Consider the following 25,460-nt stretch of genomic DNA (forward strand, 5'->3'; position numbering starts at 1 on the left):
TATTTTTATTTAACAAAAGCTCCAAATGGGCTCTTACGTTCAGAATTATTTCATAAAACTTCCAGCGTACGTTACCCCGCGTTCCCCCGCCGCCCCCAACTTCGTCTGTCGGTCATCTCCGCCCACCACCACTGTTCGGCGCCATCTCAGGTGAGTCTCTCTTCTTTCCTCTGCCTCCCACCCTGATTCTCTCTCTCACTCTCCCTCTCTCTTTCTCTCTCTACATGGGTTTTGAACAAAAATGGTTGCGTTTACAGTTACAGCTACCGCTGTCGTCGCCATCTCGACTCCAGCTTCTCCATACACAGCCTCGGTGAGCCTCTGGTAAGCCCCAAAACCCTTCATCTCTCTCCACCATTGCATGTGCCCTAACTTGTCTTGTGCAAAATCCCTAGATTATTGTCCAGCGAGAATTCCTTCCAACATAAAAACTTGCCTGAACTGTACTTAACAAACCAGTTTCTGCCATCTGAAACCGAAGGACCACATCACCCAGCTTCATATTCAAATATCTCTTTGCAAATTCTGATGGTATATTCTGAAAGTAAGAAGAAGAAATCTTAAAAAGGTTAATAAAGTCCTCGTTTTGTACAGAACTGAAAAGATTTGCGGTGTTGTTTAGAAACAAAGCATCTCTGCACAAATTTGTTCTATCTTTTAAAAGTAAATCATCTGCAATTTGAAGGTGGTAGAACTTGTGATGATGAGGTGGGTTTCAAATTGAAAGCTTACCAAACATCGTCCAAATTGCACATATGATGGTTGCATGACAACCATAAAATATGGGTTTGCATGACAACCATCTATGATTAAGTTTACATAAAAAAAAAATAAAAAATGCGGCAGAACACATCAAACACGCACAATTCTTGTCATGCATTTGAAACCCTTACATTTGGGTTGTGACTTGAGACTTTCTCTTACTTTTACTGTCACTTGATAGAACACTTTGTTTCTTTAGAGGGCAACAAAATAACACTCTTAATACTTGCTATAAAGGCTACCTACTTAACTACTCTAAAGTTACAAAGTGAACTGAAGCAAATAAAAGAATTTTCCTTTCTGATTTTGTAGTACACAGGAAATAGTTTAGAGTAAGTCCAGGCCAACGTTTGGCCAGTACTAGTTGTCATGACAGTTCTAAACTTTGAAAGTTTAAGAACCTAATGGCTTTAGAATCCCTTTGCTCTGTGTGCTCAGCATCTTACATCAAAACCAAAATAAACAGTTCTTTATTTGATTAGTTTTATTTGATTACAAAACAGTAGAATTTTCTTTAATCAGATGGATAGAAATGAATATGCTTACAAGCTTCCCATGTCATAGAGAATCTGCAAGAATTATCTTGAAAAAATCTGGAGCTTTTACTGCAACTGCTGGACTTTGATCGTCTCTCTGGCCTTGAGAAGCCATAGTTAAACCTGAAGATTTCCAAAGTAAGGATCAGAATACGTGTAAAAACAGCTCATATTAACAGTGCCTGCATGCTGGGTGGTTGTGCTCAATAAAGGTTGAAAAACATTTCCTTAGTGTTTTCTTTTTCTGTTATGAATTTAGCCATTCATTTCTCACCAGATTCTGATGTAACACCTGAATGTAGAAAGTGTCCCCCATCAGCAGCGTTTTAATAAATATGTATATCTATGGGATAATGATACTCCACCCATGGCTTTACAACCTCTTCACCTCACATGGTTTTTTTTAAACAAAATCACCGAATGAGAGCTCAATCTTTCCCTTATGCTTTTGTATTTGATTTACGATTAGCATGTGAAATTAAGGGCTCGTTTGGGGGATGGGATGAAACACAAACAAACTCAAACCATTTCGTACGGTAAAACCAACTCAAACCCCCAACGTGTATTTCTATATATCTCATCTCAGTATATCTCTCTTTGTCTCAACCTGTTCATTGATGGAACAATACCACCCCACTGACAAAACCCAGAGGAAAGTTAAAGGGCACAATACCAGCCTTGACAAACCCAGAGGAAAGTTAAAGGGATGAAGCGTATGAAAAACCACATGTGACCTACTTATAAAAAAAAAAAAAAAAACCACATTTGACCCTCCACATTTCATGGTGCAGTCTCTGTACAGAGCAACCCACGTGGTGCTTGGGAGGCCCGCCGACCCTGCAAACAAGATATACCCTGCATTGCCCAGGAGATTCATCTGGCCTCTGCCATCTCCACTGTAATTTTGGCAGTGCTTGGAGATTTTGGCCATCTCTTGAACAGACCTTGGTTTGGCACGTTGTAGAGCAAACATCGTTACAAATACAACATGCCCAAACAGAAGAAAGCGACAACCACCAACAATTGCAAGCATCGTAGCTCCGTCCGCAAATTTCAGTGTAAATGGCGTCCCCGCCATACCTCGGCCACCACGGATCCAAAGATGCGCTTGTACCAGGTAAGCCCTTCTGCCCTCCCATTTCAAGCGATGATCATAACACACTCAATATTATAAAGTTTGGTGTGGTATATGCGTGTTGGCTGCCCATGAAGGATTCCAGATTTTGGTAATTGATAGAGATTTTGGTAATTGGTGATATGAAGCAGTCTGTGTGCGTTTGTGTCTGTGTTTGAATGGGGAATCTGTCTGTGCCTTTGTGTCTCTGAAGTATGCTCAAAGTTGAATAATTGATTCATGTATTTGTATTATGCTGCTCTTAGGAATTGTTCGGTTCTTTCTATTTTTCGGTTATGATATGCTTTTATGGTTTGAGACGTGCTTGTTTGGTGCTGCCCTGTTATTTTGGTGCACTGTATAGGATGAAGTTCACCGGTTGCTATGTTATGCATTTGGCTTGTTATTGAATTTCTGTATTATGAATAACCAAATAATACTGAAATTATTATCATGTTTACTTTCTGTACTACAAAGAACCACATGTTTCCAGAAATTGCCATTGTTTAGTGCACCACTTCTTTCTTTCTCTTCTCCTTAAAAGTTCATTGTTTAGTGCACTTATGAATTTTGACTCTTTAGTTTAAAGATATCCATGGGTTGTATGCGGTTGCTGGGAAATTGTAGAATCAGACATCAGAATGAAATTTGGAAATATTGGTATGTGGGGCTTGAGAAAACAAAGGCTAGACTCAAGTGATCTTTAAAAGAGATTCTTTTTTTCCCCCAAGTTCCCATTTCCTTTATTTCCCTCATTTTCTTTGCAACCAAACAAAAGGGTATAGCTTTCTTGGTGTTAATTCGTGTTTCTGCATCTATCGTTTAAATTGATTCAGTTTGGTAAATGGTAAGCTATATGTAACAGCAAAAACTAGATGTGTTCTGTTATTTGCTGCTCATATTACAGAACACATTTTTGGTTATAAATAAGAGAAAAAACTAGATGTGTTCTGTAGTAATTCTACAAAACTTCAGGAGTTTTTGGGCCTTCTGGAAATGATCTCTGTGTGTTACTTTGCTTCTTTATGTACTTGTACAGTCAAATGATCTGTTTGGTGGCCTGGACGGTCAAAACATTTGCTTCTTTATGTACTTGTACAAAAGGGATTTGTAATACAGTTTTGTGTGTTACATTGGCCTGAATGCAGAAGTTTGGATTAAACTTGGGAAGCATTATTCTTATTTGCATCAGTTTTTGTTCTACCTCATTTGCTTCCTATTATTGATTTGCCTTACCTTATGTTGTAGCGTTACCACTTACGGTCATCCTCTTGTGTTCCCCATCGGCAGGTATGACCTCTTTGTATATCTATTAAATTTATATTTGCTAGTTCTATTGTTATGTTTTGAATTTGCTAGCTGATATCTTGATGTCCACGCTGTCAATGCCTATTGGTACTATGATGTTTGCAATGCTTGTATATCTTATAGTTGTTGTTTTCAAAATATATGCTTTTATTGGTTTCAATGTGTTGCATTGTCATATTGAGCATGCTATTCATTCCCTTGCTGTGTCCTATGGCACCTGTCCAAGACCATTTGATTATGGATGTTTTTCTGCAACTTTTATACATCTACTCTTCTGTGTAAATTTTATTCGTAAGTGCCTTATGTGGATGTTATGAGAAAACCCTCTCTACTCAGTTGTGCCAATATTGTTTTTTACTTGTCAAAATCGCAAACCCATTTTTTGTAAGAAAGAAAAAGAGTGCAAATGGACATAAAAACCCACAAGTTCTAGTTATGTACTACTTACAATCTTAGGCCTTGTTTGCTTTCAGAGATAAAACACAACTTTAAAAACTTTTTTCAAGCTTTGTACGGTCAGACACTCTCTAAAAACAAACACCCATTTTGAATCTAAAGTTTTCGATCTCAGTCCATCTCTCATTATTTCATCACTGTTCATTGACTTAACTCTACACAAAAAGAAGCATAGCGTCCGATCCTCTCCTTTCTCTCTTTCGCGTTGTCCTTTCGGCAGCAAACCCAGCCCCATCTCTGCCAAAGTAGCGTGCGATCAGCCTCATCATCTGTGCGAATCTCCATTACTCCCCTGTAGAAGAAGAAGACTACTTAGCAACCAATGGTCTTCTCCCCCATCCAAGAGAACAGTTGCGTCGTGTGGGTTTTGCACGGTTAAACCATTGTTCAGCCTCTACGAGAACAGTGTTCTCACATGGGTGCTTGAAGGATTTCTCCAATCTCCAGCCCTCACTGTGTTTAAGACCAAATTTTAAATCCTTAGAACATGCCCAAATCTAGGAAAAGCACCCCGACCGCCACAATAGGCATTTGCAACCGTCGACCCTCTCTCTACAACTGGTGCCATAAACGACATTCAACACATTCGACAGGCACCACGGGTCCGAGAACTAGGTCGTACCAGGTAACCCTTGCTACTCTCCAATATGTTGCTGATTATCATAATTTTTGGCTGGACTTTGTTGTTGGTATATGCGTGTTGGTGGGTTTGGTGTTTTTATTAGGAGTGGACCTGGAATAGTTTTGATTTGATTTTGGAATGGTTGTTTTGAATGGGTTTTTGAAATATACCAAATTTTTTCCTGTCATGGCTATTTTTTCCTTCTAGTGCTCTAGAGAAGTGTTCTTGCAATCACATAGTGCTTTTTTTTTTTTGATAAGTAAGAAGTAAGTTTCATTGATATGAATAAAAATAGGCATAGTCCATGTATACAGGGAGTATACAAAAGAAAATGTCTAAATACATTCTAAACGCACTACATTAAAGATAAAAAAATCATGTACATTGTTTCCATTAAGGACAATGGCTGAAAACCATAGGAGTAAAGTGTGTAGAAAACAATTTTGAAGCTCCACCATTGTTCTTTCTCTATCTTCAAAGCACTTCGTGTTCCTTTTCGTCCAAATACACCATATAATGCACAAAGGTATCATCTTCCATACTGCTACCACCTGAGGACAGCCTTGGATACCCTTCCAGCAAGCAAGCAGATCAGCCACCTTTGACGGCATTACCCAAGCAACATCCACTCTACTAAGGCCATGTTTGGGTAACAAAGATATCTCAATACTTTTCAAGAATTTTCATACGGATGGAAGTAGTCAAACTGCCAAACACAATGAAGTATCTTTTATACAAACTTTTGTCAGACTCCATGTGCAACTCAGCACTGTTTGCGTGAAAGGAAGTGACCATAATTTCTCCCACCAACCCTCTCTCTCTCCCTTCATCTCGGCAAGCCTCCCCCAAAACCTTTTCCTTCTTCATTTTCTCTTTCTTTCTATCGCCCATCATAGTCCAAGCAATGACCGAATCCCCCCAGGGTGAAAGCTGAACCCTCTAGCTTTCGTACCTCTATGCTTGTTGAACCCCCCTCTCTATCTCTTTTTCTTTTGGCAAGCCTCCCCACGAAACCAGTGCCTTCCCCCCTTTTTCTCTTTCTTCCTTTCCCCCATCACAATCCAGTCCAGTGTGCAATCGACGAAGTCCATCGATAGTGAAAGCTGACCCCCTATGTCCAGCGATCATACCTCTCTTTGTTGAACCCCTCTCTAACTCTCTACATTGATATGAAGAAACCATCTCTCCCTCTCTCTCGATGTCGGCATTGTGTCCCCGTTAGCCCTCCTGAGGGCCGTGTCCTATCTCTGCCAAAATTGTCAGCTACGGGAGATTCCTCTACCACTAGACGAGCACAGCCTTATTGTGAATAGGTGAGCTAGGTTTTTCCCGAATTTGTTTACAAGGCAGCCATGACCAAAGGCACAATACACAGCTGCTCTTCTTTCATTACCCATCGATCACAACAACCCCTAAGAGTATTGAGCAGATCCTTCATCATGGGGCCAAGAACACGCTCCTTCAAGGTAACATTAATCAACAAGTTAGATTTTACCTTCTATGCTGTTAATTTGGTAGCAAACTACCTATTACTGATATTTACAGAATAGGAGTGGGAACTGCTTGCATGTATTTGTAAGGCGTATATTGTTAAACAACACTTCAGAAATACTTGTATATATTTTTATAACTGTTGGGAAGCTAAACATTAAGGGTGCGTTTGGAAGATAAAAGCAGCTCAGCTCAATTTAAATTTGAACTTGATCTATCATCCAAACGCACTTTGAGCTGAGTTTTCAAATGTAAAAAGCATTCAACTCATTTCACCACTGTAGATAGATGTAAGACATCGACTTTACAGGATTCCTGACATTACTCTGTGCGTGCCTTTACTTTTTTTCCTTTTCGTTATAACTCCTCTCTCTCTCTCTCTCTCTCTCTCTCTCTCTTTCCCGTCCATCTTCTTCCCCAACCCGTCTTCCAGAACATCCCAAAATTGAAGTTCCATTCAAAACCCCCTTGACAACTAATGTAGAAAACTTCACTGCACGTCGAAGGATTTTTTCCCAATCGCAATCGGCAACTTCAAATTTTGAGGCAATTGAACTCCATAGTCATCCCCCATAGTTGACGGGTTGGAGAAGGAGATGTGTTCTGTTTCAACGGAAAAGGTTCCCACCGTCAACTCCTCCAATGTTTGTAGCCCTCGTGCTCCAATAGTGACTAAAGTTTGAAGGGCTTGTCCTTCTCGTCTAAACCGTTGCAGCCCTTTGGCTTACATCCTTTTGGCGTGCTAAATAAACAACACGCATCTAAGTATTGTTGTTCCTTTCTACAAACTGATCTCTGTGTCTGCACTGAAGTTTCTTTCCAATCTCTCAACTCATAGGTGCTACTGTAAACTCGTGTGAGCATCTCCTCTGTGCTCCTATTCGTTTCTTTGCATATCTAATTTCCTATACCCATGCCAAGATCACCCCAAACCACCACAATTTTACTACGGAAGCAAAGCTCCTCCACGGTCAAGCTTCACAACCGAAGGCTTACCTTCATGAGATCAACAATCACGACTTTGAGGATGTGCTCGTACCGAGTAAGCAATGATCTCAATTTTTTTGTCTATTTTTTGACGTACATGCATTGATGAAGAATTTACTCAAACATGTGGAGTGCAATTTTAATTCACTTATGCATAGATTAGATATGCTATGTGAGATCTCTCTTGAAAAGTTGTTGTCCAAATACAAAGATTCTAGGGCTATTAGATTCGAATTGACAGGAAATAATTGGCCACTCAAATGATTTTTGGACAATCTAAGGTACTCTAAGGGTTTGTTTGGAAGTCAAAAGCAGCTCAAGTCAGTTCAAATTTGAACTGAGCTTGCCATCCAAATGTATTTCAACGGAGTTTTGTCATTTAACACAGTTTAGACTGTAGATGGACGTAACATGTCCTTTGCAGAGATTCCTGACTCTGCAAACAACTTTTAATTTTTTTTACTTTCCGTTGGACTGTTATAACTCCTCTCTCTCTCTCTCTTCCCGTCCTTCTTCCCCAACCCATTGCACAAGAAAATAAACCCATTCCGTAAAATCAATATCCCTCTCCACAGCGACTACACTGCACCAAAAATTGTTTAAAATATTTTCCAATTGCAACCTTGAGCTTCAAATTTAGAAAGCTATCGAACCCACAGTCATCTCCCATAGTCGACGGGTTGGAGAAGGAGATGTTCTATTTCAACAGAAAAGCTTCCACTGTCAACTCCTCCAACGTCTGAAGGGGTTGTCCTTCCCTACTGTAAACCCGTTGCAGCCTTCTGGCTTACATCCTTTCGGCGTGATAAATAAACAATGCCGATCAGGGTAAGCTTGTTCCTTTTTACAAACTGAACTCTGCATCTGCTAAAAACTTTCTTTCCAATCTCTTAACTCATAGGTGCTACTGTAAACCCGTGTGAGCATCTCCTATTGTCACCTATTTGTTTCTTTGCGTATTGAGATTCCTATATAATTTCCATGCCGATATTAGCCCCAACCACCACCAATTTACTACTGAAGCAAAGGTCCTCCACGGTCAAGCAGATCAACCGAAGGGTTACCTTGAAGAGATCATCAATCACGGGTACTAGGACGCGCTCGTATCGGGTAAGCAACGAACTCAACTTTTTGGAAAACATTTGACTACATGCATTTCAGAATAGTTTACTCAAACACGTGGAGTGCAATTTTCCCTAGTCTTGTGCAAAATTGGTATCATCGAATCTATGAACAAGTAAACACTTACATATGTTAATCTGAATGGAAGATTTTGCTTTTATAATATTTGGATTTTTGTTTATGAACAAGATTTGAACTTTCGGCTGGATATTGAATAATTGTGGAAAATATGTTTTATTTTTCTGTTCTTTTTTTTTTTAGCTGGGTAGTGAGTTTTTCCGGGTAAAGGATTGAGTTTTTCAACTGTTATTTTTTTCTTTTTTAGTTTCAGATTAGTACTTTGGTTTTAATGTAGATTGAGAGTGGAATTTACTAATAGATGTATTTTAGTTTTATTGGTTTGTTGGAGTCAACATTTTATATCTTCTTGTAATATACTCTCTGTTTGGCATGTGGGGAAAATAGAGGAAAAGGGAAAAATTGAGAGTTTAGACTTTAGAACTGTCATGGTTAATTTCGGATTAGAAGTTAACTGGGATAAGCCATAGCCTCGTATTAACACAAAGCTGAATAGAGATCTTTGTATATACATGCTTGGCCCAACGAGAAAGTGCCATTTAGAATGATGACATTCATTTGGTGCCAACTCTGGCTGGCTATGATTGGTGTGGGATATATAGGGTTGGGCAGGGTTTCCACATGGAATCAAGGTGAGAGCTGTGAGTGAGAGATTCAGGCCAAGAAATTAATGATACAAGACAAAAGTAATATAATTTATAAACTTCTTCATAAGAGTTTTCATTTCCAACTCTTTTTAACAATTTGTTTGTTGGTACTTTGATTAATTTTCACACTGTGAAAGCTGGTGGGAGTGTGAACTTAAATGCCTTTGATCCCACTGCTAGTCAAAGCTCCCAACAACCTCAATTTATATCCACTTTTTCTGTATATTTTTTTTTAAAACTAATTATGAACAATCATGGCGTCATTTAAAAGTGAGATTAGGAAGGAAATTTGTTATATGTGTTAATACTATATTGTTAGAGCTTAGAACAATGGTTGACTAGTCCATAACTATCGACTAGATTTGTTGCGTAAGACAGAGGTTTTGTTAAACTTGTCTCAGCAATCATGTTTGTTTGTTATTTTAAAGCACCCCTAAAATGGCCCCATGCTTTTATCAATAATGAAGAAAGGTACTGATGAACATCAGACACATTAAAGTTAAATGAACATCATTTGCTTTTAATTGGCCAAAAAACAGAACCAGTAACAGTTTAAAGTTTGAATCATCGAAAGCATTCTTACAAAAAAGCAAGATAACTCTTCTTTAAGCTTATCCATGCAAGGAAGAACTAAACTTGAGTGTGAAACACGAGTGTAATGTTCAGGTGATTCCTTTGCTCCGATTTTCTTTTCATCATTTAACAGAAGCTTTTATTTCGGACTTACTTTTGTCACTCTCTATGCATTAATAGTACATAATAATATGCATTACACTCATGTTCCTTCCTCTCTCTTTTCTTTTCCTCACCATTTAATGGCTCGTGTTTGTGTCGTGTCAGAGTATATACATTATAGTTAATGGGTCAACACGTACTCGATCCGTTAAGAGTTTCGTGTCAAAATTCTAAATATGAACACGATACGGTTTGATAACAGGTTGACACGATACGATCCGTTATGACACATTAAGAAATAAATTGATATGGCACGACCAGATCCGTTCCAACCCATTTACGTTAATGGGCTGAACAAACACGATACGATCCCGTTTGACCTGATTATAAACTATAAATATAAATAATATCTAAAAAAAAAAAAATTAACTACAAGTTTAAAATTACAATCCAAACAAATATCCACACCCATTGTAACAATATATTAAATTACAGCTCAAATATAATAAACAAAATACATATAGTAAATATATTAGGGGCTGTTTGGATTCGAAGGTGACTTCGAATATATGAGGATGATTTCGTACGGTAAAGTTGTCTGTCCAAGCGGTCTCATCTCAGGAAATTTTCGCATAAGACAAAATGCCTTTTATGACCGTTGCTTTATGCCTTTTGACTGGGCAAGTTGACAGAGGGTGTAATGGCTCTTCAAGGCCCTCCCACCCACCCTTCACCCATTCGGTTCACGCAGACTCCTGGTGCAAGACACGAATCGCCCTCACCGAAGCTCCTTAGGCTCAGCGGTCATCTCCGCGCAGAGCTCGTCTCAATGCTGGACAAGAGATACTCCCTGCCATCATCAACGCCAGACCGAATGCCTCTCGATGCCGTTTATCACCGCTTGAATGCAGCAGCTCATCTGCAATCATCGATAATAGGCGTGTTCGAAGGCGACAGAGCAAGGCGATAACGAAATTTCCCATGGCCAGAGGCAACCCAGGGAGGTCAGTCCCGTACAAATCTCAGTCCAAGCAATCGAGAATCAGTTGATCTTCCATATCTGGTAACCGTACCCAATCACGTCCCCCTTCCATTACAGAGATTCCCCTGCCCCTGACCCAAACGTTGCGACCCTTTGTCTAGGGTTTTCATGATAGATTCGCATCAAACAGTGTAGATTTAGGGGTCTGTTTCCGTGGGATTTTACATTACAAATTGATTGTGTCCCCCTCACTAATGAAGGCTACAATTCCGAAAACCACCAAACACCAAACACCCAACCTCAAGAACTCGAATCCACCGTAAGCACCTTCGGGGTACCCGTATCACCACCACGGCTCCAAGAACACGATCCTTCCAAGTATGTGTATCTCATCTCAATGCATCTACTGCCGTGTCCCTTATGCGAAATCTGTAAATTTTTCTGGGCATTACTCTTGTTTTTTGAACATGAATTTGAGCCTAATTTGATTCGGCTTGTGGTTATTGACCGAGATTATTATGAATAACAGAAAGCATGTTATCCTTAGATTAGATGAATCGAAAAGTTTGGTTACTCACAAATCTCTGTGGATGCGCCCGAGGCTTTTATTTTTCCCCCATGAAGTTCGGACCTGAAGCAGAACAAAAATTAGGAGGTATATATATATATATATATATATATATATATGGGATGTATCATGCACTTTCATTTTAGTAGCATTCCTAAACTTGATTTATAGTGCATGAGCTTAGACAAATTTAGACCGTATGTAGATGCTGGGTAATTTATTCCAACCGTATGGATAGTTGAACATTGCCTTTATTCCCCACATATTGAACTTGTACAATAAGATTGTACAAATGAAATTGATCCCGTACCTGGTTTTTGGCCTGTAAGTCTCCATGGAAGAGAGAATGGCCATAACAACTTGATCAAAAAATAGACGTGGAAAATTGGAAGTTTTAACTTTAAAGTGGTAAAAAAAAAAAAATAGGCATGTTGGAAGATTGTTAATTGTTGGCCAATTAAAAGGTACCCCTCAAGGTATTGTGTGTTCGGGCTTGGCACTTCACTGCTGCCAAGCGTGAAGTTTCTGCACTGACCACATATTTTCCTGTGCATTTCTCCAACTTCACACTGTTTTCCAGTGTACACAATTTACAGGACTTTGAGGGGTTGTAGTTTGTATGAACATCTTGAGACTTCACGGTTCTACTTGGCTCGGGTATTGGAGCCAATTAGTCGCAGTGATAGACCATCTCTATTGAGACTTTTGAGTGCTACAGAGCTCGGGTATTGGGGCTCGGGTATTTGTTCCCTAATGTGTTTTTTACAAGCATCTGTTTAAATTCTTATTTTTATCCACAATGAGCATTAATAAAATAACCAAAAAATCTGCAATTCTTCCAAGTATGTTAATTTCTATCATGGCCCTGTGTATTTATTAATGTTATGTTTCTGGGGTTGTTATTGTGGTACGCATGTGGTTGAATGTGGTAGTGGGGTGTTTTGATTTTTGTCAATTTTCCTCTACTACTGTTGTGTACTTATATATAATAAATATATATGGGGATTAATAAACTTCCGTCATCCATGTTCCCATAGCGATACTCCTTACGCTCATCTGCTAGACATCAGCCGTATCAACAGGTATGGGTCATTTGTAATTCCGGGTCGTTACTCATATTAACGCATATAACGTAGCGTAGTTGACATGCAAAACCTTTTTTTTTTTTTTTTCCTTATATTACCATTTTAGCTATTTGAAATTGATGACCCCGAAGATACGAGCCGGGATAATGTGCTTTGGGGCGATGCCATGGAGGAGATATTCATCGACATGCTCTACCAGGACGCCCTTCAAGGTAGATTAAAGGGCGGAAAGATAACGTTTAGAGAGCATGGAGTTTATGCTCAGCGACTCACTGCTGTTGGGAAGAAAGTGTTTGACGGGAACCAGGTTCGTGGAAAATTGACGAGGTTGAAGGGGATGCAGCGCTTGTTTACCGATTTGTTGAGCCAAACTGGTATGGGTTGGGATCCCGACACAAAGACAGTTGTCGCGAGTGACGAGTGCTGGGAGAATGCCATTAGGGTAAAATTTTAATTAAAGTTAACCAACTTTATTGCACCAAATAGTATGTTTGAGCACTCGATGTTTGATTATTAACTGCGTATGTTTCTTCTATAATTGTTAGGTTAAATCGAAATGGGGGAGGTTTCGTACTTTTGGCTGCCCAAAGTACGAGGAGCTGTGCACTATATTTGGCGCTTCCGTTGCATACGGGACTATGCAACACGCATCAACACAGCTACCCGCAGATAGCGACGACGAGCGGCACCTGGATGAGGAGATGCGAGCTCGACGCCCTCCCGCACTAGGCCATCGACAGGGATTGCCCATTGGCAATGATGACTTTATTGACTTGATGGGGATCGGGTCACCTGCAGTCGATGCAGTGACTGGATCATCAAGTAGGCCGAAGACAAGAAAGAAGAGCGATTTTGAGGTGCAGCTTTCAGAGGCCGTGGAGGAGGTCAAACTGACGCAGAGAGCGAGGCGTAAACGATATGAGGATCAAGAAGTTGTGGCATCATCGAAGCGCAGCAAAGAGTCACAACTTAGTGATGGGACCAATGGGGGGTATGATCCGATTAATCATTGTGCGACATTGCTAAGCGAGCTTTCCCCAAGGTTGGAGCCATCCCAACTTGTTCGCGCAATTAAGGAATTACTAAACCCAGATATGCGACAGTTTTTCTTGTCCTTGGATGCTGCAAGGAGGGACGATTGGGCCCGTAATTGTTAAAGTAGGCTCATTTTTAATTCTTAGGCTATATTTTCGATGGCATTGTCACCCTTTATTTTTCACGTGACTATTTGTATTCCTTTGATGCGTTTATAAACAGCTACTTTTCCAATGTGGGTTGTCTGTTTGATTTGTTGTAATCTCATTGAAAAGAGGACGGATTATGGAGGACCTGTTTTAGGCTCTGTTCGGGTTCTGTATGATTATATTGGATTATGTTTAATATATTATATGATTATCGTAGTACCTCTTTATTATTTTGTTAACTTGTGAGAGATTATTTACAACTGTTGTAAAGATAAAATAGTACGAATTAACCCACTGTGCACAATGGGAACTGGTCAGCAGGAAGGTACTCGATGAACGTGAATCGAGATTCAGATGATATGTTCCCTAATGTGTGTTTGACTGATAGTAGTGAAGATGACCTTGCAACTGAGGATCTTGAGACACTCACATTTCTTGTGAGGGCTGGTAGAGAAGCACAACAACAGCTTAGACAGCCACAACACAATATTGGATTACGGGGACATCAATATATTTTGGAAGTTTTGAATGGGAATCCAAGAAATTGTCGCGAGTTATTCCGACTTGAGGTTGATGCCTTCCGCGCATTATGCAGCTTGTTACGTTCAAATAGTTTTTTGAAGGATACTAGAAAAGGGCTGACCGTCGAGGAACAAATAGGCATGTTCACATCGGTAGTGGCAGCTGGAGACGAACAACGGATTGTGGGGCAACGATTTCAACATTCAACAGAAACTGTTAATGCCCATGTGAGGAACGTTATGAAGGCCCTGTGTAGGCTAGGGACACATCTTATTTACCCAACTCACACATCCGGGGTGCACCCAACAATCGTAGGCAATCCGAGAAATTATCCTTGGTTTGAGATAAGTTGTTTATGGTAGATAATAAAATATAATTCTGATTATATTGGATCATTGTTTTGTAAATTACTTAAACCGTATGTATTCGTATGTATCATGTCCGGTTCTTCGTTCGCAAGGATGCATTGGTGCAATTGATGGGACCATGATCGACGCTGTTGTACCTGCAGAGGTGCGTGAGGCATATCGCAACCGGCATGGCAAAGTTGCCCAAAACGTATTGTGTGTATGTGACTTGGACATGAAGTTCACATTACTGTACACTGGTTGGGAGGGGAGCTCGCATGATGCACGTGTATTCATCGATGCATTGTCTCAGGGCCGCAACGCATTTCTAATGCCTCTCGATGGTAAATCACTTCTATTATAAAATTATTTTTGTCTGATTATATTGGGTCTTTATATCTGTTGTTTTTAAAAAGCTCGGGATTCGTTGCTTGGGGCCTGATTATCTCATAATGTTAATGGTTGACAGGTCATTATTATCTAGTCGATTCGGCGTATCCATGTACTCGATGATTTATGCCCCCTTACCCTAGAGAGAGATATCATAGAAGTGACCGTCAGGGTCAGCGGGGATTTAGGGGGTATAAAGATTATTTTAATCATCGTCATTCATGTATTCGTAACGTAATAGAACGTACATTTGGGGTCTTGAAATCACGATTTAGAATTTTAAGACTCATGCCTGGTTATAAAGTTGGGAGGCAAGGGGATCTGATCATTGCATGTTGTACGTTACACAATTTTATTAGAATGACGAGCCCGAATGACTGGTTGTTCGAGGAGTGGAGAGATATGGAGCTCAGTCCAAGCGGTCGTGCATATAGCGACGCCGCAGTTTTAGGAAATCATCCTGACATGACCGTCGAATCAGCCCGAGCTATGGCTGCAGTTAGGGATGACATTGCCAAACGTACGTGGGAAGCTAGGAGTGGTCATTGACTTATATTGATAAATATTGACATTATTGAGACTATATAAGGGTGTAGTTAGAGATTCAAATGTATTGCAAATTTTATTTTGGTCTGGCAATATATTACTAATCTATATAGATAGGGAAGTTTGTAGCAAATTTATTTAGAAATATGGTTGCTAATATTATAAGCTATATACGTAAATTTAGTTTCATAAATAATTGGTCGATATGTAAATTTTATCGTACACAAATTTACAAGGATTGATTTTATAATTTAATGATGTTATTTTCCTAATTGATTATCATTGACTATAATTGAAAATTAGAGGTAGGCAAAATGAGCATTACTACGGTGAATATGAGAAATGAATTTAAGCACAGCTATTTGAAAAAATTATTTTATAATATATTAATATTATTTAACGTTTTTTTGCAAACAATTACAATTGGGATTTTTGAATAAATGATTAACTTTATTATCGAAATTTTGTTGTATTTTTTACAACAAAATTTCATTAGAAAAGACTATTGTAATCCAAAAATTTTTATCATTCACTTCATTAAAAAAAAAAAAAAGTACCTGGGTAATTAATAATTTATTAATACTTCTTTATCAATAATTTATAAATAACATTTAATATAAAGTTAAAACCATATCAATTCATAAATAAATTACAATAACTTATAAATTATCTCAACTCATCTCACTACTATTCATAAATCATCTCAATTCATCTCAACTCATCTCACTATTATTCAAAACTCATTTCAAATCATCTTAAATCATCTCAACTCATCTTCGAATTCAAACGACACCTTAATGTTACAATTCCAAATATAATAAAAATTAAAAACACAAATCTAAACAAATCTAGAACTTGAAGAATGAGGGGGAGCGTCCTCCAAGTTCTTGCTCTTGTTGTTCTTCAACTCTATTACATCTTCAGTTAACTCGTCCAATTTAACTTCTTGTGTTTCTATTAAGAAAAATACATCAGTAAAGTTTTATATTATTGAAAAATTATAGTCATTTATTCAATAAAATAAAAATAATATTACCTTGCACCTCGCCATATAACCAATCTCTAGTGCAAACTAATGCTTCAACAATATCTGCTTTTAGTACACTCCTAAACTGATCAATGATACGCCCACCAACACTAAAAGTAGATTCAGATGTAACTGTAGAAACTGGAACACTCAAAATGTCACGAGCCATACGAGCAAGATCAAGATAACGAAATTCATTTCATTTCCAAAAGGAAAATATCAATATTTGCATTTCTTTCTGCCCTAGGTTCATCTAAGTAAAGATCCAATTGACTTTTTTTCATATAGCTAGAAAGTTCATTAGGTCTAAATGTATCAAATTCTTGTACATAAAAAATAAATAAAAATATTTTCAAGCCAATATGTGATATGAAACAACAATATAATATAAATTATTAAACAAAAAATATTATTTGATATTACCTCCAATAAAAAATTATCACTCTTTTTCACATAGCTAGAAAGTTCATCAGGTCTAAATGTATCAAATTCCTGTACATAAAAAATAAATAAAAATATTTTCAAGCCAATATGTGATATGAAACAACAATATAATATAAATTATTAAACAAAAAATATTATTTGATATTACCTCCAATAAAAAATTATCATATGAAGACTGATTTTCCTCTCTACTAATAGTGCTATCAGAAGTCGTGGTAGAACATGTCATTGTGGGAGCACTAGATGAACCATATTCCATGAAAAGAGATGACATTTTGCTCCGAACATTCATATACTCTATGGAACATTCTCTATAAAGTTTTGTATAAGAAAAATCAACAAAATGAAACTTGTATCGAGGATCCAATATGACTGCTATAACCAACAACACATTGAACTCGGAATAATATTTCTCAAACTTAGCAAGCATTTTACAATACATTCTTTTCATGTAGTCATCTTCACCCTCAGAGTGTCGCTTTAATGTAAAATAAATCGAAAACACTGATGGAAAGTAGAGATTGGTTGTAGGGTATTTCATCTCAGAAAAATTACAGGTGGCTCCATAAAAAACTCTCAATAAATTGTTAATCTTCTATACTCTTTCCCACTCATATATTGATGGACAATGTTTAAAATTAGAATCAATCAACTCCAAATGAGTAAAGGCACGACGATAGAAAAGAGCACTCTCAAGCATAAGATAAGTAGAATTCCATCTTGTGGAGACATCCTGTCTTAACCTTTTCTTGCTATCCAAAGACATTTGATTTGTTGAATCGATAAATTTTACTTTCCTTGTTTGTGATCTTTTGACATACTTGATACTTTAACGAACTTTTTGGATAGCAACATCAATATCTTTTAACCCATCTTGTACTACTAAATTCAGAATATGAGCACAACAACGAAGATGAAAGAACTCACCATCACAAAGAAGAGCTTTCTTAATGTTCAATTGAGTTTTTAACAACTCTATTGAAACATCATTAGAAGAAGCATTGTCTAAAGTCAATGCAAAAATCTTGTCTTGAATTCCCCCCTCACATAGCAAATTATAAATTTTTTCAGACAAATATATGCCATTATGTGGTGGTGGCATAAAAGAAAAGTTCAAAATCTTTTTCTACAAAATCCAATTCTTATCCAGTAAATGTGCTGTAATGCACATATAACCATCAGTGGTTATAGAAGTCCACAAGTCAGATGTTAGACTAATTCTACCAGGAGAATTATTTAACATGCATTTAATCCTTTTTTTTTTTCTCGATGATACATCTTAACCATATCAGCCTTGACAGTATTCCTAGAAATAATTGGAACATTTGGACGTAAATATTGTAATAAAGATCTCACTCCCGAATATTCAACAAACTGAAAAGGCAATTCATGCTTCACAATGGCAGCTACCAAAATTTCTTTATATCGTTCAGTGTCAAATTTATGAGTGCTTACCGAAATATTTCTACTATCTTGTGATAACATCTTCTGACCAATATCTCGTGAACTTCTCCTAGGGCATGTCTCAATGTGACGTTTCATATTGCCGGTTCCATATTTGCTTGCTGCCATGTAAGTAACTCCACATATCTTGCACTTGGCTCGTGGTTTGCCATAATTGATTTCAGAATCAGGAACCATTTCAAAAAAAGTCCACACGTTTGACCGTTTCCTTCTTTTTTATTTAACTTCCTCATTTTGAAAACTTTCTGAGTCAAACGGGTCCAAATCAATCAAATCGTCATTTTCACTTGCTGTCGAACTCATCTGACAACAAACAACAAGAATAAATGTAAGAGTGACATTATATATAAGAGTAGGACAGTGACACTAGTCCATCAAAATGGTCATACTTAGTGTAAAGCTTAATCAAAATGTATTAAAATTAAAATTGAAGCACTACAATTTATAGCTGATAATAGAAATGATGAAAGCAAGATCAATATAATTTGAATCTTTTTTTTTCCTTCTTCTTCTAGTGTAAAGCTTAATAAAAATGTATTAAAATTTAAGCATTAGGACGTTCAATCAAGCCTGCAATTAAAAAGGGCAAAACATGTTAATTTTTAAGCATTAGCATGTTCATTGGTCCCCACGAGTCTCACATATAGAAACGCAAAACCGAAATGCAAATCACCATTTTTTCTCCAAATTTGCAATCATGTTCTTAGTTTTTAGGATAATCATCCAACTTCTTATCTATGTTCATCCTAGATTCCTACAGATTTATAACTCAAAAAAGTTTTTTTTTTTCAAATTTTTTTTTCGACCTTATAATTATAGCCCCTCTGCTGCAATTTAAATGCAAATATATAATAACAAATTAACAAGTTAACAACCCATATTAACAATACACGAAACTGGAGTCTGGAATACATTGAGTATTGACTAAGTACAACACATCAAATATAGAATAATAGAAATGAAATCAAGCTAATCTTCTTATAGTGGGTGGTGCGGCGTGGGCGACGGGCGACGGGCGTGAGTAGCGGGCAGTGCGAATCCATGGCTTTAAGTCTGTGTGGGCGACTAGGCATCACCGTGAAATTGGAGGGGCGGCATCACTATGAAGACTGAAGAAAACTTGAGGGTGGTGCTTGGTGGTGCCTGGTGGTGATGCGGCGTCACCGTGAAGAGGAGTGGAGCCTGGAGTGGGGGCGTGGGGCGGCGTGGTTGGAGACTCGTGATAACTTTCTGAAGAAGAAAAGGAACAGAGTCTGAAATGGGGGGAGGGGGGCGGCTGGATAGATCATAGAATCTGACTTAGGCATATATATAAGGGTATAAGGGTAGAAGGGTAATTTTAACATTTAGGTCATAAGGGTATAAGGGTAATTTTAACTTTTTTAACGGGTCATAATGGGTTAACCCGTTAGTGACCCGTTAAGCAATCGTGTCTTAACAGGTCAATCTGTTTTGACCCGAACCCGTTAATACTCAACCCTAATTCGCTTTTATCGTGTTGTGTTTGTATTGGGTTCACGGATCGTGTTACATATTGTCACCCATAATATATATATATATATATTTTAGACTGGGTAGTATTTGTTTCATTTGTGGGTTTGTATTCGTTGGTTCTATAAATATTTTTTAAGAAATTCTACTTGAAACACCTATATACCACCACTATCGACACGACAAACAATCAAATCAATCATTTTTGTAATTGATATGATAGGCATATACATATTTATCACATCAATAATGTTACACAAATATACACTTGGGTGCCGGAAGTAGCAAAGCTCTTAATTTTTAGATTGAGTAAGATGGATAAAGACTTATTTAAACACTAGCTAGCATTTAATAGAATCTCAGGTTTTGATTTTGTCTTTAAGTTAAACATATACAGAGTTTTGATTCTATCAACGTTCATCCCCATTGAAAAGTGACAAAATGATGGCATCTTATGTAATTAAGGATATTAAAACAGATGGATATTCTTTCTCAGTTTCAAAATGCCATATTATGGTTTACATACAAAGATTTTGAGAAATTCTATTTGTAGTTTCCATTTGGAGATGACATGTGTAAACCTTTCATTAAATGGAAAAAAGTATCATTTTAACAACTTGAATTGAGAGTGGGGGATTGGAAAAGGAAAGCAGCTGCTTCTACTTTAACTTACTGCTTGATCATTTCATGAAGGAGAAAGCCATCAATTATTTGATGAAGGAGAATGTACATGGTATTTTTTTTATCCATCTGAAATAAAAAACAGATGGATATTAAAACAGATGGATATTCTTTCTCAGTTTCAAAATGCCATATTATGGTTTACATACAAAGATTTTGAGAAATTCTATTTGTAGTTCCCATTTGGAGATGACATGTGTAAACCTTTCATTAAATGGAAAAAAATATCATTTTAACAACTTGAATTGAGAGTGGGGGATTGGAAAAGGAAAGCAGTTGCTTCTACTTTAACTTACTGCTTGATCATTTCATGAAGGAGAAAGCCATCAATTATTTGATGGAGAATGTACATGGTATTTTTTTTATCCATCTGAAATATGATAGATCTTTGGCAGATGTACATGAAGGAATAAAAATCTATTATGCTTGTTTTGGATGTTTGATCTCATTTTTGTAAAGTTGGCGCAAAATGGACTTAAAAACCCATGATTGCATATTATTCTTTTTTTGTGCGGATTTGATTCTAATTGCTATGTATGACTTGCAGCCCTACTTTCTACGCTCATCCGGCAGGTCCTCGTACAAGGTATTAAAACATTTTCAATAAAAATACATTCTAAATTTATCTAAATCGTATATAGGCCTCGATTCCTTGTATGATATATTACATGCATTTGACTTATAAAATAAAAATAACATTACTATGCATTTAATATACTGAAATTTACTAGTTTTGGATTGATGCATGTACCATGTTTATGATGCATAGCAATACGTAATAATATGGATTTAAGTGCATTGTCTATTGTGTGCATTGTCTATTTTTTGTATTGTCATTATTCGCCATTAGCAGCATACCATAGATGACGTAGAGGTTGTACGTGATCATGACCTGTGGTCTGGTGGGTTGGAGAAGATGTTGGTTGATATTTTGTACCAAGAAACATTGGAGGGTAAATTGGTGGGGGCCAGAATTACAAACCATGACACAGTTCGACTTGCCACGCGCCTCAATCAACTGGGTATTAGGCCAGTTGATGCATCACAAGTGAAGGGAAAAATTGTCCGTCTTAAGAAGACACAACGCGAGTTTACAGATTTAATAGGCCAAATGGGCATGGGTTGGAACCCCATCACAAAAACTGTTGTTGCTACGGAAGAACATTGGGCAAACGCGATCCGGGTAAACATCGTCTTCATTTGGCTTAACCTTGATGTATTTGAAATTTCTTGCATTTTGTTTATATAACTTATGACCAATTATATGATTAAATGATTTTGATCAATTTATATAATTTATGGCCAGTTATATGATTAAATGCTTTTATCAATTTGTTTCAACTTGTGTTATTATTTTTACCATTTCTTAGGTTCGATCCCAGTGGAAAAAGTACAAGACCAACGGTTGTGCCAACTATGACATCCTTTGCATGATTTTTGATCAAGCCGTCGCAACAAAGGAGCAGCAATTGGAGGAGGAATTGAGGGCCCGAGGTCCAGTGTTGGGTAGTGGCGTTGGATTAGACTCCACCATTGATTTGGATGACATTTCCATGACTCCATCGACGCAAGGAGGGGTCTCACAGCGAAGGCCTCCTTGTAGGCGACGTAGGGACATAGTTGGACCATCATACTCACCAGAGCTTAGTGCTGCCATACAGACACTTGCTGCCACTTCTAAACAACGGGCAGATTTGGATGCAAAGATGTTTGAACAATGTAGCTCCAAGCGCAGTAGAGGCGAGGGTTCGAATAGTGGGTCAGATGCAGGCTTTAGCAGTGTAGCACAGTGTATGAAGTTTTTGCAGGATATCACCCCTCCCCTACCGTCGGATGTTCATCTTCGTGCAGTAAAAGCGTTTATGGATCCTAATGTCCTAATTGTCTTCCAACACATGCCCCCAGAGATGAGAATACAGTGGGTTTGGTCATTGGGCTGACCATACCCACTTTGGCCTTGTTATGTTTTTTTAAACTAAATGAGACTTTATTTTATGTATAACTTTATTAGATGTAGGGATGTCTTATTTTGTGTTGGCTAATTTAACTTTATTAGATGTTGAATGATTTCTAACAATCTTATTTTGTGTTGGCTAATTTAAGTTCAAACTTGATATTTGGTTTTAAATAATTTTGCATTGCTAAGGTCTTGCTCTATATGAATTCATTTTATTTTTTAGATGACAAATTCATATGCAATATGTAATATTTAATGTTTGTGTGAACATCGTTTTTTCAAAGGAAAACATGACAATGATAGCGATGCTTGGAATGATGAGGTAAACACTGAGGAGAATGAGATGTGCGAGGAGGGCTCTAGTAGTAACTTATCAAGTATATTTGATTTGATAGATGGGCGGAATGGTACGCATGGTCTAGCCGTAACGATGGTACGGAAGAAGCGGTTCTTCTTTTGAGCATGTTGATGGAGGAGCAGCAATCCCATGCCCAACGTCTTATGCCCAGGCCACAACATAACATTGGCTTGCGTGGTTATCAGTACATCATCGTAGTACTAAATGGGCATCCTGACACCTGTTAGGAGATGTTCTGAATGGAGGTCTATGCATTCCGGGCCTTATGTGATCGTTTACGTAGAGATGTTAGTTTGCGTGATTCGTCACGAGAGGTCACAGTTGAGGAAGCCTTAGGAATGTTTTGCTACACTGTCGGACATGGTGTTGTTCAACGGAATGCAGCTAACGTGTTTCAACATTTGGTTGAAACTATAAATCGACATGTGTACAATGTAATGCGTGCATTATGTCGCCTATCACGCCATGTGATTAAACCGAGCCAGACGACGGGGGTGATGCCTTATATTGAAGGAAATTCCAAACATTATCCATGATTCAAGATAAATATTTCTTACATGATCTACTTTCGTAGCTTAAATTTCTACAAATGTCAAAAACTGTTTGCAATACGATATTTTGGAATTTATGAAGATTTTAAACGAAATCTACAGAAATGTCATGGTGCAATGGATGGGGTGATGATCGACGCAGCTGTGCCGGCTTTTGTAGCAAATGCATACTTAAATCGGTATCACAGGGTTACCCAGAATGTCGTGTCTGTGATTTTGATATGAAATTCACATTCGTATAGGCCAAGTGGGAGGGTACAGCCCATGATGCTCTTGTTTTAGTCGATGCGTTAAGGCGTCTGAGGAACCATTTTTCATGGCCTGAAGACGGTAAATTTTACACATTATTTTATTTGACCTTGAAAGTTTGCGAGAATTTAGATTCTTCAAACATTATAAATGATTAATGTTGTACTCTAAGTTTTCAGGTTATTATTATCTAGTAGATTCAGGATTTCCCTGTACCAAAGGATTTATGCCACCGTATTCGAGGGTAAGGTACCACAAATCTGAACGTCATGGGAATCATACCTTCCAAGGATATAAAGATCTATTTAATTATCGACATTCATCCATTCGGAATGTCATTGAATGAACTTTCGGTGTGTTGAAGAAGCGTTTTCAAATTTTAAATTTAATGCCCTCAGACCTTCCAACTCGGCAACGATATCTTATTATTGCATGTTGTACGATTCATAATTTCATCCGCACGGTTACACCTAATGATCGAGATTTTCTATCATATAGCAATCCTGATGATTATCCAGGAATAAATGCGGATCAGAACACCAATGAAGAATCTCATGTTCCTGACATGTCGACTGCATCAGCACATGCGATGGCTGCAACTAGAGATGCTATTGCATTACCTATGTGGGAGCATATTTATGGTCTACAAGGAAACACCTAATTGCTAGCATGGTGTTGCAATCTTTTTTGTTACATCAATATGAAACAATAGATTGTCAATTTGGGACACTTTATTTACATATATCAATATTTAATATGTAAATAAATTATTGAATAAAATGTGGCCATGCTCTTGGTAGTATTTTATCCCACTAATTGAATATATATATATATATATATATATATATATTTTACATTTCAAGAAGGAATTTACATACAAAATGTAGTGAAAATTGTGTTTTTACATCCATTGACTCATTTAAATAATAAAGTGATATTCTTTATTAATTTTGTCATTTTTAAAAAATTAAAAATTAAAAATAACAAAATCAAGAAATATTTTATACAATCAAATAAAAACTTTAGGGAAGATATATAATGGTACTTGATATTACTAATTTCGTGTCATATCTTAAATAAGAAATTATAGAAATAATGAAATAAAAGTGATGAAAATAGTGAAATGATAATATGAAAAATGATATAGAAGGAAACGGATAAAAAAAGATTAAAGAAAAAGTAATATAAAAAATAACAAGAATTGTGAACAGTGAATACTATTATGAAAATAATAATAAAAAAAAAAACAATGGCATCCAAATTTATTTCCTACTTGCATGTTCTCGTTGGCGTCTAAGCTACAGTGCCAAATCCTTTGATATTTTTCCTGCTGCATTTGGCGCCAGATACGGAAATCATTTCCCTTTTTACTGTAATGTGAACAGTATAAAATAATAGTGGGATTCATTTCTTTTATATCTTCTTATAAATATATCTAAACTCATCTTAACATTCAAATACATTTTAAACTCATTTTAAGTGGACCCCACCAAACTCATTCAACAATCTCAACTTACTACTATTTATAAAAAACTCAACTCATCTCAACATCCAAACGCAAGCTAAGTAGCAACCCATTGTCAAATTCTCTGAAATTGTTCCAAAAAAATTATTTAAGTGGATGGTGGAACTAACCATTTCATTTTTCAATGTTTACTCAAAATTGAGTTAAAAACCTGCAACTGCAGATTATTATTTTTTGGCAAATGATGCTAAACATTTGATATGTATGACCTTCAGCCATACTTTCTATGCTCATACGGTATCTCCTTGTACAAGGTATTAAAACATTATCAGTATAAATATATTCTAAATT

At 37.2% G+C, this 25,460-nt stretch overlaps 1 protein-coding gene across 5 annotated transcripts; it reads left to right on the top strand.

The window, feature by feature from the left end:
* The first annotated feature begins 44 nt into the window (after positions 1 to 44).
* On the top strand, positions 45 to 22,657 carry LOC108994697. 5 transcript variants are annotated; one of them, XM_018970012.2, is made up of 8 exons: positions 60 to 150; positions 258 to 324; positions 1,327 to 1,510; positions 2,090 to 2,415; positions 3,661 to 3,702; positions 21,077 to 21,115; positions 21,383 to 21,712; positions 21,900 to 22,657. In XM_018970012.2, the coding sequence occupies exons 4-8, from the start codon at positions 2,287 to 2,289 to the stop codon at positions 22,467 to 22,469; spliced, it is 1,110 nt and encodes a 369-aa protein (XP_018825557.1). In that variant the 5' UTR covers positions 60 to 150; positions 258 to 324; positions 1,327 to 1,510; positions 2,090 to 2,286; the 3' UTR covers positions 22,470 to 22,657. The 5 variants fall into 5 exon arrangements, with proteins under 5 accessions (XP_035539109.1, XP_018825555.1, XP_018825557.1 ...); XM_018970011.2 differs by having other exon boundaries at positions 21,380 to 21,712; positions 21,900 to 22,616; XM_018970009.2 differs by lacking the exons at positions 21,077 to 21,115; positions 21,383 to 21,712; positions 21,900 to 22,657 and adding exons at positions 12,386 to 12,430; positions 12,540 to 12,875; positions 12,979 to 13,862.
* Positions 22,658 to 25,460: the final 2,803 nt, after the last annotated feature.

Source organism: Juglans regia, chromosome 12 (genome assembly GCF_001411555.2).
Source record: "Juglans regia cultivar Chandler chromosome 12, Walnut 2.0, whole genome shotgun sequence".
Classification (NCBI taxonomy): domain Eukaryota; kingdom Viridiplantae; phylum Streptophyta; class Magnoliopsida; order Fagales; family Juglandaceae; genus Juglans; species Juglans regia.